At 37.1% G+C, this 16863-nt stretch overlaps 1 protein-coding gene across 5 annotated transcripts in view; it reads left to right on the top strand.

Moving 5' to 3' along the window:
- Nucleotides 1-16863, top strand: part of ATP13A3 (ATPase 13A3) — an 89388-nt gene that overhangs the window by 67745 nt on the left and 4780 nt on the right. For 3 of the 5 annotated variants that reach the window (XM_030329078.1, XM_030329076.1, XM_030329077.1), the window contains 4 exons: nt 1343-1530; nt 6406-6494; nt 9873-9953; nt 11437-11526. In XM_030329078.1, the coding sequence (XP_030184938.1) occupies nt 1343-1530; nt 6406-6494; nt 9873-9953; nt 11437-11526 (448 nt within the window). The remainder of the gene's footprint in view (nt 1-1342; nt 1531-6405; nt 6495-9872; nt 9954-11436; nt 11527-16863) is intronic. The other 2 variants (XM_030329080.1, XM_030329079.1) reach the window with 1 other exon arrangement.

Below are 16863 nucleotides of genomic sequence, written 5' to 3'. Positions count from 1 at the left end.
CCTGTAAAGTGAGAAAGTTGAAATTAATCACTGGAGTCTTTCCTAAACCCAGAATGTTTGTGTCGAACTTTTCTACCCTAAGTTTAGGAAATAGCATTTTAAAACAAACAATAGAAAAAAAACTCGTAAAAAAAGTGCCAAGTGCTTCTCTTACTTATAGGTAGAGTGTTCTGTCAGTGACAAATTATGATAACATTATTTTAATTAATCAAACATGTAAGCCATTCACTAAGGTAATTTTGTAGAATTAAATTTTTAGATGCAAACATTTATTTATAGTTTGCTTATAATGAAAGGAGATTGTCTTTAAAAGTTTCAGGAAACTTGGGGCGCCTGGGTGGCTCAGTCGGTATAGCGTCCAACTTCGGCTCAGGTCATGATCTCGCGGTTTGTGAGTTCAAGTCCCACGTCGGGCTCTGTGCTGACATCTCGGAGCCTGGAGCCTGCTTCAGATTCTCTGTCTCCCCCACTCTCTGCTCCTCCCATGCACATGCTCTGTCTGTCTCTGTCTCTCAATAATAAATAAATGTTAAAAAAAAAATTTTTTTTTTAAAGTTTCAGGAAACTTTAAGAAATTTAACATTACTGTTTGCTTATATGTACATATGGACACTGCACATAAAAAGAAATAGATGGAATTGTTCCGGAGTATCTTTCCAGAGTTCATTTGTAGCAGATTAACATTTTGTTACTACTTGCCTGTGCTTATGTAGTTAGTGTTTTAGTAATGGGTATTACCTGTGTTTGACTGTCCTGCCCCCCTGGGAGTAGAGCTCAAAGAGCACCATACATCGGTGAGAATATTGAGGGTCGTCTAGGTGCCAGGTGCTTTCCTAGGCATTGACAGAGTCATCCCTCATTCCTTAACAGTAACCCTGTGATGGCACAGGTGGTATCCACACTTATAGGTCAGGAAATGGGCTGAGAAATAAAGTAATATTTCCTCGATTAAGCCAAAAAATTGGTAGAGCTAAGGTCAGACCTAAGGTCTGTTAACCTTTACTGTGTTAAAATTACTCTCAAAATTTGATTTTTTAAAAAATTTTACCCCAGTATAATCCACATACAGTGTTATATTAGTATCATCCTTAAATTTAAACAATGAGTGGGGCTTATTTATTATGACGTTTCTTCTAGTTTTTTAAACTGATTGGAATGTGACTAAAGAGAAGAGACACTTAACGCTGGTGTTGCCTGTTCCATATATTTTACCTTGATGTTGTTGGATCTCTTCCTATAAGCACCACCTTATTTCTATTTATGTTATGATAGTGATTGAGGACAGTGAACTTTTGGGAAGTGAGTATTGTGTTTAGTAATGTAAACATTTTTTGTGTTCTAGTGCTTGTAATACGACGAGAAGCCTGTATTGGAATTCTTCATACTTGGACAATGAAACCAAACCTGATACACATAATATACAAAATTATGAAAATACCACAGTGTTTTTTATCTCCAGTTTTCAGTACCTCATAGTGGCAATTGCCTTTTCAAAAGGAAAACCCTTCAGGCAACCTTGCTACAAGAATTGTAAGTTTGGCATTTGTTGTGATTTCTTTTATCCTGCTTCCTTTCTTTAAAAATAATGTAAGAAGAGTAGAGTTGAAACTGTTCTTTCAATGTGAAATAGGTCTTCATGAATAGAATGAACCTAGTGATTTAGATGTTTACTGTCTTGTTTTGTTCTCATGGGAGCTGCCAGTCTAAAGTTTAAAATTGAAGCCACCCTGTTCTAAACATTCCTGGTTTTCACATCCTATTGCTTCTGGCTCCAGCTTTTATTTTTACAGCACGTTGCAGACAGAGTTAGAATTAGAAGCAGGAACAGAGGATCTTCAGTTGGAACAGTGGGTATTGCTCTCTGCTGCTGGGCGGTCTGCACAGTGCCAACTGTCTTCCTGTCATTTTTGACACTGGTGCAGACAGCGTTCACCTGCAGTTCTTTCTTTCTGTCACCTCTGCATCCACTGCCGAAAGGGCCAGTAGAAGGGAGTCTTGTGCCGATGTCAAACTTGTCTACCTATGGCAGTAGGAGATAGCATTTCGATTAATCAAAATTGGAGCTTATAGGGAAAAACATCAATTGCCAATTTTTTTTAAAATTTGAGAATATACTAATGTCTGGGACAACTTAATTTTTTTCATATAAAACTTCAGATATTTGCAATATTATAGTATAGAATGAATAGTAGTTATTCTTTGTTGTAGATGTAAAGAAATGCTGGTGTTCTACTTGGCAAACTGGTCACAGATTTCAGTAAATTATACCTGTCACGTCAGTTTACAGCGCATTTTCACATTATTTTATTCTTCTACCCTATGTGGTTTGTAGGTCAAGTTTTATTGCTTCATACATTTGGACAGGTTAAGATGATTCAATTATCAATATTGTCATCTGTTTTTACTTTTTTTTTTTTTCACAAAAACTGATATTATCTAATAAGTAGAAAGTATATTATATTACTGAGACCATATTGGAAGCATGCTTTGGGACAAAAAGCCTTCCATAGAAGGTCAATCACTTCTTCTAAGAGGACTTTGTACCTAAGTTAGCTTTAGTTGAGGTGAACTTAGTGAAAGTTGATGTATGTGTTTTAGTTTTAGTTCCATATTTTTAAATTTCAAGGAAATATTTAGCATGCCCAAGGTTAGCTGAAACATCTGTCAGAGAATAATGCCTCCCCCCCTTTTTTTAATTAAGAAAACTGGTGTTCAGACTGTTTGGTAAGCAAGACAGCTGTGTCAGGAAAGTTAATTTTAGAGGTCTGAGAAAATCTACCATATCCATGCTTCTCCAATTAAAAAAAAGATTGTTTTCCTATTTTAAACGCATCTTTTGTGTTATTTAGAAAACTTCAAAAAACTTAAAGGCTTTGTATTCCCATGTAATTTTGTATTAAGGTATTTTATATTCCAATTTAATTTCAAATTCACTTGAATAAAAAATAATCCCAATTGTTGATCACTGGCCTATTTTTGTTAGAACATGATTAAAAATTGTGGTTTGGCACAAAACTTTTGTCCTTAATATAAGCAGTTTGTGCATGTCTGTCAGTGGATAAACAGAAGTGCATGCTATCTTAAAACATGCCTGCTAGAAAATAAAATAGGAACACTAAAGTCAACATATACATATTTTGCTAATTTTCACATCTTGTCTGCCTGTCATTGGAGTCTCCTAATCTTGGAGTTACTGATGAATAAAGAAAGAAAAGTAGAAAATAAGAAGTGACAGAAATAAAGTCTAACTTTATAAAGGAATATACAATGTAAAGTATAAATATAGTTGAAATAAATGGAGAAAAGGTTAAGGCTTTACTAGAGTTGACATTAGCTTTTCATTTTTTACTGTAGAATACAGTTAACAGTTCTTTGCCAGGACTTGCTAGTTGCTGTTCTCTGTATCTAAATAGTAAAACGTGTGAAACCTATCTTGCGATTACTGTTTTTAAAAATTAATATCTGTCTTAGGCATTTAAGGCAGTCTCTTCAGAGTTGGTTTTTTTTTTTTTTTTTTTTTTTTTTGTTCTCTTCTACTGGTTGGATTCTAAATAAAACCAAATTTCAGTCTGTGGTGACCCATTTTCAACTTTAGCTTAGCCCACTTATATTTTCTCCTTTGACCATGCTATCATTTCGAGGCCCATGATGATACAGACTTAATTCTTACACTCTCATTTAACTAGATGTGATTTCTTGGGATTTGGCTTCAGTTTTTGCTCCAGTTTCTTGACTTGACCCCTATAACTCCTGCTTGTGACATCCTAGTCCTCTCTCAGTCTGTGAAGACATCACTACTGAACTGCCAGGATCTCTCTTCCTCAGGGTATATGCATTTTTTCCTGTTCATCTGCCAGGCCTGAATTGGTTGGAGCAGATACCTAGAGGCCCTGCAGGATAAGCTGGCCTTTCAAAGATAAGAAACTGAGTAAGGAAGGGCGAGGGGGTGGGGGGAGAGGAGGGAGAATTAGGAATAAAAAGACTTGAAATTTGTGGTTATGGGTCAGAAGATCCCAGTTCATATTTTTTGAGGAAGGAACAGCTAGAGAAGTATATATCAGAGTCGTAAACAAGTTTGTAGGCTTATTTATCCTATGTAAGGGTTTATTTTTGAGTCACATACCAAGGGGAATATAAAGGAAATCCTTCTGGTGCTTGATTTTGTTGCCACATTCCATCAAAATGGTCTGGTATCATCAACAACAAATCTGTGATGCCCTAAGCTGGGACATATTTAATAACTTTAATTTACTTATTGCTTTGCCTTTTAAGGACTAAGTCTGCTCTTCCCTATGGTATCCTCATCATGTTAGTTAAAATACCTTGACTCCAAAGGACTTGTTCCCTGTTCACACAGCTTTGTGGTAGAATCTAAATCTTTTAACTTACGGAACATTGTTCCCTGATCTCCAGTTACCACCAACACAGAATTTGTTTTGATTGCTGTCTTCTGGTGAAGAGCATTACTTGTACTTCAGTAGCAATGCCAGCAGAGTCCAGGAGCAGAGAGCACAGTTTACTAGAAACTCTGTACCTCTCAAAAACGAATACCTGATTTTCTCATTCTTGGTTTCCCTATTGATCTTTTCATTGCAGTGGTTATATACATCTGCCAACCATGCACCTCCCCATCAGATTTCTTTGAATAGTGCCTCTTTTTCTCCCCTGGCTAAACAGAGGAGAGGTTCAACTGCTTATTTTCTGCTTCACATGGAAAATCTTGGCAGATTTTTAGAGGTGTGATCAAAGGTGTGTCTTTCTAGGAGAAAGACAGGAACATTTGAGAAACACTGTTGAGGTAGATGTAAGACATTTGTGAGCCTGAGTAAAGGAAAAAAAAAAATTGTTTTTTTCTGGCAACATGTCAGGAAGTAGATTGCAAATCTGTTTTGCTTATGGCTGTAAAAATGCATTCGAATTTGGAAAACATTCAATATGGCCTATTACTATTTTGAACCAGCTTTCTTTTCTGTCTCCATATCTCTCTGGCATTTGTATTCTGACCATTTCTTGTCCTTTTTCTGAATTTGTCTTTTGTGTGCTTCTGTACTTGAAATTAGCACTGTCCAAACACTTTAACTGACCACAATAACTGTATGAGTGACTGTGTAACTTACATATTACTTTAGTTGCTACGTTTATTGAATAGAATGTTATAGTTCCTGTTTATAGCTTAGTAGTATGTTTTAAAAATAAAGATCTAGAAAAAATATTTTTTTTTAATCTAGCGTTCAGCCTGTTGGTCAGTGACTTATAATAAAAAAAGTGTCCCCACTTTGACATGAATGTTAATAAAACTTCCAGCCCAAGTTGTTAGAACAGTAAATCTAGATATTAATACATGTAAACAATAAATACATATATATAGAACATAATGTTATTTCTACAAAACAATAAATATTGGCTTATAGTTTTGAACTGACATATTAACAGTGTTTGTAAATGGCTCCCACATTTAAAAATAGTATGAGATTCCTCATTTAAAGTCCAAAAATTGGATATTAACTTCTTTACCCAATCTGAAGGCTTCGTGATAAAATTTTGGTTTTACATGGTGTTAGTAAAATTTGAGTTTCAAGATGACCTCAAATAAGAACTTGTAAGTAAATATCCAAACCAAAGAAACAAGGGGAAAAAGTTGGGGGGGGGGGTAGCAATATAATGGGGAAAGTTCTGAGCCTTAAGGCTCATTATATGAGAGTATGTTTGTATATTTGCAGGTGTATGCATGTATGTACACGGTTAACAAAATGACCACAAGCAGGGAGTTTTATTTTGGAGTTAGGAAAGTAATGCAAAGTACTCTGAGACTGAATTTACCGCTCCTAGCTACTGCAGCAAATGGATTAACCCACATTTAAAATAGTAGATATTCAGTTTCTGGGTTTTAGCGTACATTTTCTGTAGAAATATTTCATGGAGGAAGTCATTAAGAAAGTGGGATACACTTAACAGAAATATACTTACAGTCAAATTAGAATGTCTCCATTTAGGATTATAACATACTTAATACTGGGAATAAATGTTATTCAGTATTTTTATATTCAACAATAATTATTACATACATGTTTTAAATGATAATTTCATTTTGCTCTACATAATCTAGTCTCCTATCTGTGAATTATATATTGACTTGATTATCTTATAAATTAGCTATCTAGGAGAACTACAAAATGTCTCCTATTTTTATAAATGCTGATTATTTCTATGTCACATAATGAATCCTTTGGACCTGGATGATGTGCCGTACTCTAGGAAATAACATAAAACATACATTTTATGTACTTCATCAACCTAAATAGATGTATCCAAAACCAAATTTAGGATTGCCAGTATACCAGTTGTTATTATATGCATTTTTATTTAAAGGAACTTCTAATTTAATTGTTTTACTTTCTTTTTCAGATTTTTTTGTTGTGTCTGTGATTATTTTGTATGTTTTCATATTACTCATCATGTTGCATCCAGTTGCCTCTATTGACCAGGTTCTTCAGGTAAGGGTTCAGCACATCAATTACTACTGGTTGTCTGAGGGTGATACTATCTAGTAAGGCAGTGATAGAAGATGACACACTAATAGTTCATGAAAGTTACACAGCCAAATAGGACTTCTGGATGTTTGCTAGGGCTTATGATCTACCCCCTCCTTTGTTCTCGGGTTACTGGGGACAGAGACTCAACTCTGAAGGTCTTTCCCCCCCAGGACCTCTTCTTTCTGAATTTTCTAAAATGCAGTTAAAGTGACCCAAAAATACCCTAGAAAGAATAAAGAACATAATTGGAACATCAACTTTTATTGCTCTACCTGTTATTTTATGTTTCTTTCCTGTTCCTTCAGTCTTTGCTTCTGGTTCCATTTCCCTGTCTACAAACAAACGTTGCTTGGTCTTTAAAAATAAAAAAACTTTGACCCTGTTATTTGATCTGTCTCTTATCGATCCACTTCTTGAGTAGTCTATACCTACTGCCTCTTCTTCACTGTCCACTGAGTTCTTTTTTTCATTAAAAACTTTATGAATGCTGAAATACCTGTTTTATATAGAAGAAAATGCACACCTATTTAAGTTGTTAAGCATAATAGTAATAAAAGAACACCCATGAGTTCATCATCCAACCTAAAAAGATAACACTACCAGCATCAGTAAGGCACTATCATGTACCTTTTTCCAAACATTCTGAGGGAACCACTATTCTAATTTTTTATCTCATTGGCTTGCTTTTCATTATACAATTACCATACTGTATGAAGCCATAGAAGTTTTGCTTGCTTTTGACCTATATGACAATGTTATCTTACTATTTGTATTTTTCTGTGACTTGCTTTTTCCCATTAGCATTATTTTTAAGAGGCATCCATGTTGATACATGCATTTCATTTTCACTACTATATAGAATTCCATTGTAGGGATATATTTTCATGCATTTCTCCATTCTCCATTGGTAAATAATTAGGTTGTTTGTAGTCTTTTCCTGTGTTAACAGTGCCGGTATGAACGTGCAGTACAGGTTCCGCAGTGTATGGGAGTGAGTGTTGACATACCACAGAGTGGGAATGGAGTGGTTTATCCCAGGTACAAGCAGCTGTGTTACTCAACTTGGAAGAGATTGACGATTTATAGTCCTTACCAGCAGTGTATGAGTGTCTGTTTCCCCACATGCTTCATGGAGGGATTTAGATAAGCACTTTAAGCAAAAGAAGAAAACAAAAACCACTTATGTTTCTCCCACCACATGTGTCTTTCTGCTGCTTCACATCTGTCTTCTTAAGTTCAGTGGACTTGTCCTTTTAATTATTTTTTTCCCAACCTTACTTGACTCTTCAGCAGTATTTGAAAAGTTAGCCATGTGATTATTCTTGAGACTCCCTCTACAATTTTGTGATGCTGTGCTCCCTTCTGATTTTTTCCTACTCTTATGACTAGTTCTCATTCTCTGTGATGGATTCAGACTCTTCCTGTTCCTTAAATGTTAGTGTTCCACACATTCTTGTTCTTCTCGCTTGTGTTACTCTGTACATTTGGGTGAGCTGCTCTATAGTGCCAGCTTCACCCATGGTGCCATCTGTGTTGGTCTAGCTCTCACAACTGAGCCTTAGGATTGAATATGCACTGACATACCGAATATTATATGCGTGGTTCACCCATCAGTTCTCTGATTCAGCATTTTTATAACTAAGCTTATCATCATATTCTTCCTCAACCCTGCTTTGTCTTGGTTTTTTTAGTACCACCATTTATCCAAGTCAGAAGTGTGTATATGTGTCCTTGTCTTCTCCTTTTCTTTTCAAAGCCAGTCTTTTCCTAGATTCTCTCCATTTTCTTACTCTGAATCTTTTAGCTTTAATCCATCCCATTTGCCACCTAAAAAGAAACCGTTGTTTCCTCTATTCACAAAACTTCTGACACTAGTTGTGTGGGGGTTGTTCCCACACTCATCTCCAACTCTGGACTCAAACTCAGTATCTTACAGTTCAGTTCTGGCACTACCTGGAATTAGCCAGACCCTACAGGTTAAGGGCTGTGTCCCACAAGAGTGCTCCCCAACGAATTGCAAGTCCCAAGTCATCACCTGTACTTCTGACTAATTAGCTATGAACCAGAGTTCCCAGAACCCACTTCTCAGGTTTGAGAATTTGCTGTAAAACTCAGGGAAACACTTATGTTTATTGGTTTATAATAAAGATTATAATAAAGGTACAAATGTACAACCTGGTTAAAAGGCAGATAGGCCGAGGTCTAGAAAGGTCTTGAGCATAAGAGCTTATGTTCCTGTGGAGTTGGGGCTGCACCACCCTCCCAGCACATGCATGTGTTGACCGAACCAGAAGCTCTCCAAACCCTGAAGTTGAGGAACATTTTTTTAAAATGGAGGCTTCATTATGTAGTCATGGTCCATTATTAACTCAATCTCTGGTCTCTCTCCCTTCTGTGGAGGATGGGAGAGCGGGGCTGAAAGTTCTGAGCTTCTAATCATGGCTTAGTCTTTCTGATGACCAACCCCCACCCTGAAGCTATCCAGAGCCCACCAAGAGTAGCCTCATTAGAATAAAAAACATGATACCCAGGATATTCCAGGAGATTTAGAAGCTCTGGGTAAGATGCTTCTATTGCCAACATCACTTGGGAAATTAAAAGAGTTTTAAAAGCTCTGTGTTACACAGAAACCACATATATTTTTCTTATTTTGTGGCCCCATCACTAGTTTCAGCTTCCATCATCTCTTGCCTTGATCACTATAGCAGTCTCCACCCCTGAAATCTTTCTTGCTGGAGTCATAGGGGTTTTTCTAAAACCTCTTAGATCGTATCAACTCCACAGCACCTAGCATAGTATCTTAGGTGCTCAGTAAATATTTGCTAGTCGACTAAAAGGTGAATGCATGAATGGAATTTTTTTCTTTTTCTTTTTTAGACCTTAGAAATTAAACATAGATTTTAAAGTGAAAACGTAGACTGTTTGTTAAATTGATTTGGATAGTCCTTTTATGAATTTGTCTTTATATCAATATGTAGAGTTTTGAGTGATACTTCATTATTAGATTGGTATCTGCCTCATTGTTTAAAGACAAGACTTTACTTTAAAAATAGGGACTTGTTAGAAGTTCATGAACCAGTAGAAAGTATGGGCTTTTGAGTCTTAGTGATTAGGATTTGACTCTAAGCTCAGCCGCTTTACTGTATTCTTTTAACCTTGAGTTACACTTTTGTCATCGGAAAAGTGGATATACCTTGTGGCATTGTTAAGGATAGAGTAGATAATGTATGTGAAGGTACTTGGTATATAATAGGAATTCGGTAAATGTAGAAATTATTATATAATGCAGTAATGTTAATTGCGTACTACAATTTTAACTTAAAAATTTTTGTCTTACAGATAGTGTGTGTACCATATCAGTGGCGTATAACTATGCTTATGATTGTTCTTGTCAATGCCCTTGTATCTATCATGGTGGAGGTAAGCACTTCAGATGATCAAATGACTATGTTGCTGTTTTGGGATTCTTGGTGATTTAATACTCCTGGAGGAAGAGGACAGGTGGCAGCATGGAAATCTACCAAGAATCTCAGTTTCATTTTGGTTAAAATCATTTAGCTTTTTCTTCTTGACCTTTTCCATAGTCCTGTTAAGGGATATAACTTAGCTGCACTCATACAGATAGGAGAAAGTAACCAGTGAGATAGCAAAAAGCAGTGATCTTTAGAAGGGAGAGAAGATTGGTGCTCATAGTAAACCAGTGATCATGAAATCACAGTGGGCATGTACCACCAGTGACCTGTGATATACAGTAAAATCTCCCATTGAAGGAAAGAAAGGAGGGAGGGGCTTTCTCCATGAATTGTAGTGAATTTTAATAACAGTTTATCGAAAGTATAAAATAACGACCACTGTGAACTTACCAGCACTGATTGCTGGAACTTCGTACTTGGTAGTTACTTCTAAGTTTCCTCTAGAGGTCTTAAGTCCTCTTTGATCCATTGTGTATTTTATAGTTACTCTCCTAGTAGGATTGCCTTTAATTTGGCTTCTATAAAGGGAGCGAGTAAGTTCTCATTTGCTCTTTTTAATAAGATTGTGTCTGTTCTCAGAACTACTATTCTAATTCACTCCTCTAGTAGCAATAGGTGAAATGGAAGAAGGAGATGCAGTTGTGATTTTTAAGTTAAGGGTTTGTTTATGAGGCAGGCTTTTGAACTAAAATTAGGTAATTTGTGGGGAACTGTGTGTGCCTTGGTGATAATTGTTCTCAACTTGGAAATTATGTTTAATTTGTTATCTAAAAGATGACTTGGTATTTAAATTTGGGCCATAGTGGGCAGCATGGATATTATGGTACTGATCTTTTTAAATTGCCCAGTGAAAATGGTTTTCTGTTTTATGGACACGAGAAAGTACATCCAAGATACTATATTTTAAAAGCTTTCCTTTTTCTACAGAAGTTCATCCGTTCATATAAATGTTATTTCAAATAAAATTTTAAAAAAATTTTTAAGGGAATCCTCTCATAATTTCTCTTAATTTATTATTCTTGCTCACCATCAAGAATTATTTATGTTGGACTCTGATGAAGTCATACACATTTATACATATTATGTTTAACTCAGTGAAAATAATTCATTGTTAACTCAGATTATAACCATTATTTTAATATGGGAAAGGCCTGAGGATTCAAATAAAAGCCATATTTTGTGGAAAGTTTAGAGGTCCCATTTTATCAAGAATTTTATGATGATTTATATTTGTTACAAAAGTTCTGTTGTGTAAAACAAAAAAAGTTCTATTATACTTTATCCTTTTTCAATATTAACTGAAATTGTATGAAAACCAAGTCATGTTTTTCACTAATGATGCAGCATTGTGTGAGCCTTTTAAAAATGTGCGCATTAATAAAGAATGACTTAGTCATTTTTAATTCTTAACTCACTGGAATATCTCTCAGAACTTCTTCCTTGACATGGTCCTTTGGAAAGTTGTGTTCAATCGAGACAAACAAGGAGAATACCGCTTCACCACCACACAGCCGCCACAGGTTGGAAATCAGCACTTGCTCTCCATTCTTCACGTGTATCTAGGCTCCTTTAGTTGTGTACTGTGCCTTCTGTAGGGTGGTGTTCTGTTGTGTGTTACCTCCACCTTTCCCCTGCACCTGGCATTCCATTTCCTGTAAGGAGTCCTAGAAAATTCTTGGCAACATTTGTTACAGGCTTTTCAGGACTTCAGGAATTTCATAAGTCTCTTTTCCATTCCAATCCTTATCTTCTCTGTGTCTGAAGATCTTTTTCTCAGTAGTGAGAGTTCATTTTTCCATTTCTCTCTGGCTTACATGTTTACAGTTTTCATGAGTCCCATTAGAAGCTAAATGAGATTCATGTAAACAAAGTTATGAAATGGGAATTGTTCATGAATCAGAGTCCAGAGAACAAAATTTTGAGGAATTATTTCTGATTGCTTGTCAGCAGTTACTGTGCCTTAATTTGGGGCAGCTCTTTGGCTTTTCCAGACGTATGTCTCTCTTCATTCAGAAAAAATCTCAGAGAGACTGTGCAGATCTTTATATAAACCATCGCTTAGGACTTTGGAGTTTTTAGATCCATTAAGCAGCTTACTATTTGAAAGATACACAAGCTCCATGGTAAAAAGAGAAGAGAAAGAGATGAAGAAAACCCATTTCCTAGTGTTTGGATGCTGTAGTCATATACTGTAACCTCTAGTCATGTAGTATATGACTAATACACATGTATGTACTTCTACAACACATAACGAAACATATAAGGTCCGTCTTAGTTTTTTTTAAACTGATAAACATCGAATCAGCTCTGATCCACTTGTTTAGCTGTAGAGAACTTGACAATACAGTGTCTCCTTGCCTCATGATCTGACCCATTGCTATTTGTAGGTGCGTGATGGGCTTTTTACATATGCCAAGTCCTAAATCTTCTGCTCATCCTCAGCCAAGAGGAAAGCTGTCAGAGTTCAAGAGGATTCCCTGGCATTTCTGAGTTGGGTCACTCACTTATTTTTAGCCTTCTTTTACCTAAGTAGCAACTTCCTGAACTTTATTTTGGTAGTTTAGTAGGCTCGATGCCCAGAGTAATATCACAGATTGCTTTCTTTTTAAGAGGTCCTGTGGAGTGCCATTTCCTTTTTTAATGTTTTATGATGAAGAGTGAAAGTTTGGTACTAATGGCATGTGTCTGGCTTCACCTTTAGTTCCTTTTTCTCAAAACAGTATAGTGATATGGCTAGAACTGTATCAGGGCTCACGTCCATTAGTGAAATCTCCTCTGTGTCTGAGTTTTTTTTTCCTTTGGGTTACCTCACTACATTACTTCAAGGGGTGGATTTCGGCTCCTATCATCAGTCCTCATATGACATGTTTGCATTGGCAAGGCCCAGGCCAAGGAAAACATTTACATTGAGTTTTCAGCTCTCACTGTTGATCCAGAAAATGCAGGGGTGCCTGGCTGGCTCGGTTGGTGGAGCGTGCGACTCTTGATCTCAGGGTCATGAGTTCAAGCCCCACATTGGGTGTAGAGATTACTTTAAAAAAATAAATAAAATTTTTAAATAAGAAATGCAGATTCTGAGGAGGCATTATATATCCCTATTTAGTCAAAAGTGGGGGGTCATAAGCCTCCTTTAAAATATTTGAATTGGACATTTCTCCTCACTTTTCAAACAAAATTAAATGAGAGACAATTCTATTATTTGCTAAGTCTCTGTTTCCTAGAAATTTGTTAGTATCTGTCCTCCTTATTTTATTTTATTTATTTTTTAAATGAATTTTTAAAATATTTATTTATTTTGAGAGAGAGAGAGAGAGTGAGCAGGAGAGGGGCAGAGAGAGAGAGAGGGAGACACAGAATCCGAAGCAGGCTCCAGGCTCTGAACTGTCAGCACAGAGCCCGATGTGGGGCTTGAACTCACAAACCGTGAGATCATGACCTGAGCCGAAGTCGGATACTTAACTGACTGAGCCACCCAGGGGCCCCTCCTCCTTATTTTAAAAGTCTGTGTCTCTCATGTGGCTTCCTATCTCTGAAGTGTTCAGAGGAGAGAGTGAAGGCAGAAAGTGGTCTAGCATCCCCTGTGTGTTTGCCACCTTGTTCTGAGAATCACTGAGCAGACAACGATTTTAGTCTTCAGTTTCTGTGATTGTGATTAAGAAAGCATTTTTAAAATTACTGGCTTTAGAAAAGAGTTCTTATAATATGTTAGCACAGAATGATACACTTTCATCTTCTGACACTTTCAGAATGTGTAATGTGGCTTCCCTGTTCATATTTGTGACCCTTCAAGAACCAGTCAGCTAGTTACATTACCATAAGGTCTCAATCAGAGACCACTCTGTTGCTCGCCACCCCCCGTCCCCAGACATTTGATGGTGTCTGGAGACATTTTTGGTTATCACAATTGGAGGGGAAGAGGGGTTGCTACTGGCATGTAGTGGGTAGAGGCCAAGGATGCTGCTAAATGAACATCCTATGGTAGTACGCAGGACAAACCCTTCCCAACAGAGAATTTTTAGTCCAAGATGTCACTGGTGTCAAGGTTGAAGGTGAAAAGAGACTAGAGGTGAGAGTGGCCTGCTGCATCAGGAACTTCTGTGGCTGCCGTAATTCTCCTGTGCCACAAACTGTTGTTCGTGTCTGCCTGCTCTGTGCTCTTTTCTACCAAGAATCACAGGAGATCTTCTCAGACTGCAAGTCCCAACTGTCTATATTATTTCTGGGGGATGAAAAGCCCTATTTCTTTTTTGTCTTCCTAACCATATAGACCCATATAGGTTGAAAGTTTCAAAACAAGAGGCCCTGGACTAGGCTCCGGGTCTTAGACAGTTGGATTGGGAAGTCAAGAGCCTCATCTGGAAATCTCTGATAACCTTTTCTAAAATACCTGATAATCTGTAAGGTACTGTGCAACACCTCCAGGATCCTCCCAAAATCTTAAGGTATTTCTCACTTCACTATATACGTAAAGAAGCAACATTCAGTCAACTTGCCATGGTTATGCCATCTACTGAGTGACAGAGTTGGGCGTTGAAACCAGGGTTTCTGATTTTAAGAAGAGTTTTCTATAGAGCTTTACCCTGTTTGGGAAGATCTGTGCAGCACATTCTCTTGCTAAGAAGCATTGGTGCATATCCCATGTCTGGTAAACTGAGGCCACTTAGTGGTAGATGTGGAACTAGGATTACATCATCATGTAGTTTGAATCCCGCCTGAGGATTTGTGCCTGATTGTTTTCCTTTTGCGGGGGAAAGCAAGTATTAGTTGTAGTCCTTATGCCACTGAAACATTGTTTGAGCTTACGTAGATAGAATGCTAATTCTGGTTGTCTTTATTTTTATATTTGGGATTGGTATGGAAGAAGACTATTATGAAAACCACAGTATCATTACAGCATTTTTCCCACAAGCATGGCTTTATTCCTTTACATGCTACTCATGAAAACATTTTGTAAAAGACACTGCTGAAAGTAAACTGGCATTGGGGTTCTGGAACCAACAGCTTGGAATGGTCTAAGAAGCAGGAGAATTTTAGCTGTAGATCTTTTTGCAAGTTCCTTGTGGTTTCTCTGTTGGACTGTGGCAGCTTCTTTCCCATCTTTGAGGGATACACTTGGTTGTTTAACCACTCCTTCCAGTTGCTACGGCTACTGTGTTCTCCTGCTTCAGGGACTTATGCCTAGGTGTTTGGGGAGACCCGAGTGCTCATTCTGAGCCCTGTGCTGCTCCACATCTGCCTTCTTGGTGCACAGAGCTTCTTTCTCTTCTTGCTACCATCATCTCTCCCTTGGTTCATTTCTCATTCTAGCATGCCTGTAGCACCTGTTATTTTCTCTACCAGTGAATTCTGTTGTATTTGAGGATGCATGTGGTATGTTTGTTTCAACTAACAAACCTGTGCTTGCCTGTCGTGTACTTCATGTGTATGATATTTGGGGGAGGGGAGGGTACAGGAACAAAATGTTTCCAATGTAAGCAGAATGGGGATCCCCTAGTGTTTCTTGTGACTTAATTTATTTTTTCTAAATTATAACAAGTGTACTTGTTTTTATAAGGAAATAGGATTTTTTAAAAAAATATTCACCTTAATGTGGAAGGAGTTCTATTTAATTGTGATTCTGTTTGCAATGAAATTTGTTTTAATTTTATTGCTTGCCACACTTTCTACAGGTAGGAAACAGTGGATATAGGTATATATGTGTCTATTTGTGTGTAGTGTATGTGTGTGTGTCTCTTAAATTTGGAGACCCTGGGCTATGATTTTCCTTAACTCAGCGTGCTATGCTTGCCACATTGCCCTTTAACCTGGATGGCTCATCTGGACAGACAAGGCCTATCTTTTCTTGCCTTTTTTTTTTTCTTTTTTTTTTTTTTTTTTGTCTTGTCTTGTGGTCCTTTAACAGTGCTGTAGGCTGTAAAATAAAAAGTGACAGCTTTTGGATTGATTTAGGAACAATGATCTTTCCTACAATTACATTGAAGAATTAAACACCTTTGGGAAAAGATAGATCCAAGTAGTGAGCCTCACCTCAGGTTAAATGTCAAGGGTTATTGTATATGTGCTTGCATGACATGTGTATGTGGAAAGGAATTACAGTTGACCCTTTAACAACACACGTGTGAGAGGTGCTAACCACCCCCCTCACTGCACGGTCCAGAATCTGTGTATAACTTTTGACTTCTCAAAAACTTAACTACTGATAGATAGCCTACTGTTGGCCTTACTGATAAAATAAAGTTAACACATATATTGTGTGTTGTATGTATCATATACTGTATTTTTACAATAAAGTAAGTTAGATAAAACTTGTGACTACAGAAATCATAAGGAAGTACTGTATTTATCAAAATGTGCATAATCGGACCTACACAGTTCAAACCCATGTCGTTCAAGGGTCATCCGTATTTGTTATTTGGATCACCTTGAGAATCCTATATCTAGTCTCTTCTGTATCCTAATGCCAAATATTTTCTTGTAGACTTGTTTTAAGATGATGATGATAAACTCTTTTTAGCTATGACAGTAAAGACGCTACTAGATAAATGATCTCCAGCATCTACCTGCCCCCCAACCCCCTGCACCTTACTTGTGACCACAGTTTGTGCCTGTGAATTCCTGGTACCAGTGCAGCTTACCATGTTTGTTGACAAAACTAGAAGACCTTTAAAATTTTTTTAAAGTTTTAAAAAAATTTTTTTTTACTGTTTATTTTTTATTTTTGAGACAGAGACAGAGCATGAACAGGGGAGGGGCAGAGAGAGAGAGGAGACGCAGAATCTGAAACGGGCTCCAGGCTCTGAGCTGTCAGAACAGAGCCCGACGTGGGGCTCGAACCCACGAACTGTGAGATCATGACC

The sequence above is a fragment of the Lynx canadensis genome, chromosome C2 (genome assembly GCF_007474595.2).
Source record: "Lynx canadensis isolate LIC74 chromosome C2, mLynCan4.pri.v2, whole genome shotgun sequence".
Classification (NCBI taxonomy): domain Eukaryota; kingdom Metazoa; phylum Chordata; class Mammalia; order Carnivora; family Felidae; genus Lynx; species Lynx canadensis.
This window is presented reverse-complemented; position numbering and strand designations above follow the sequence as displayed.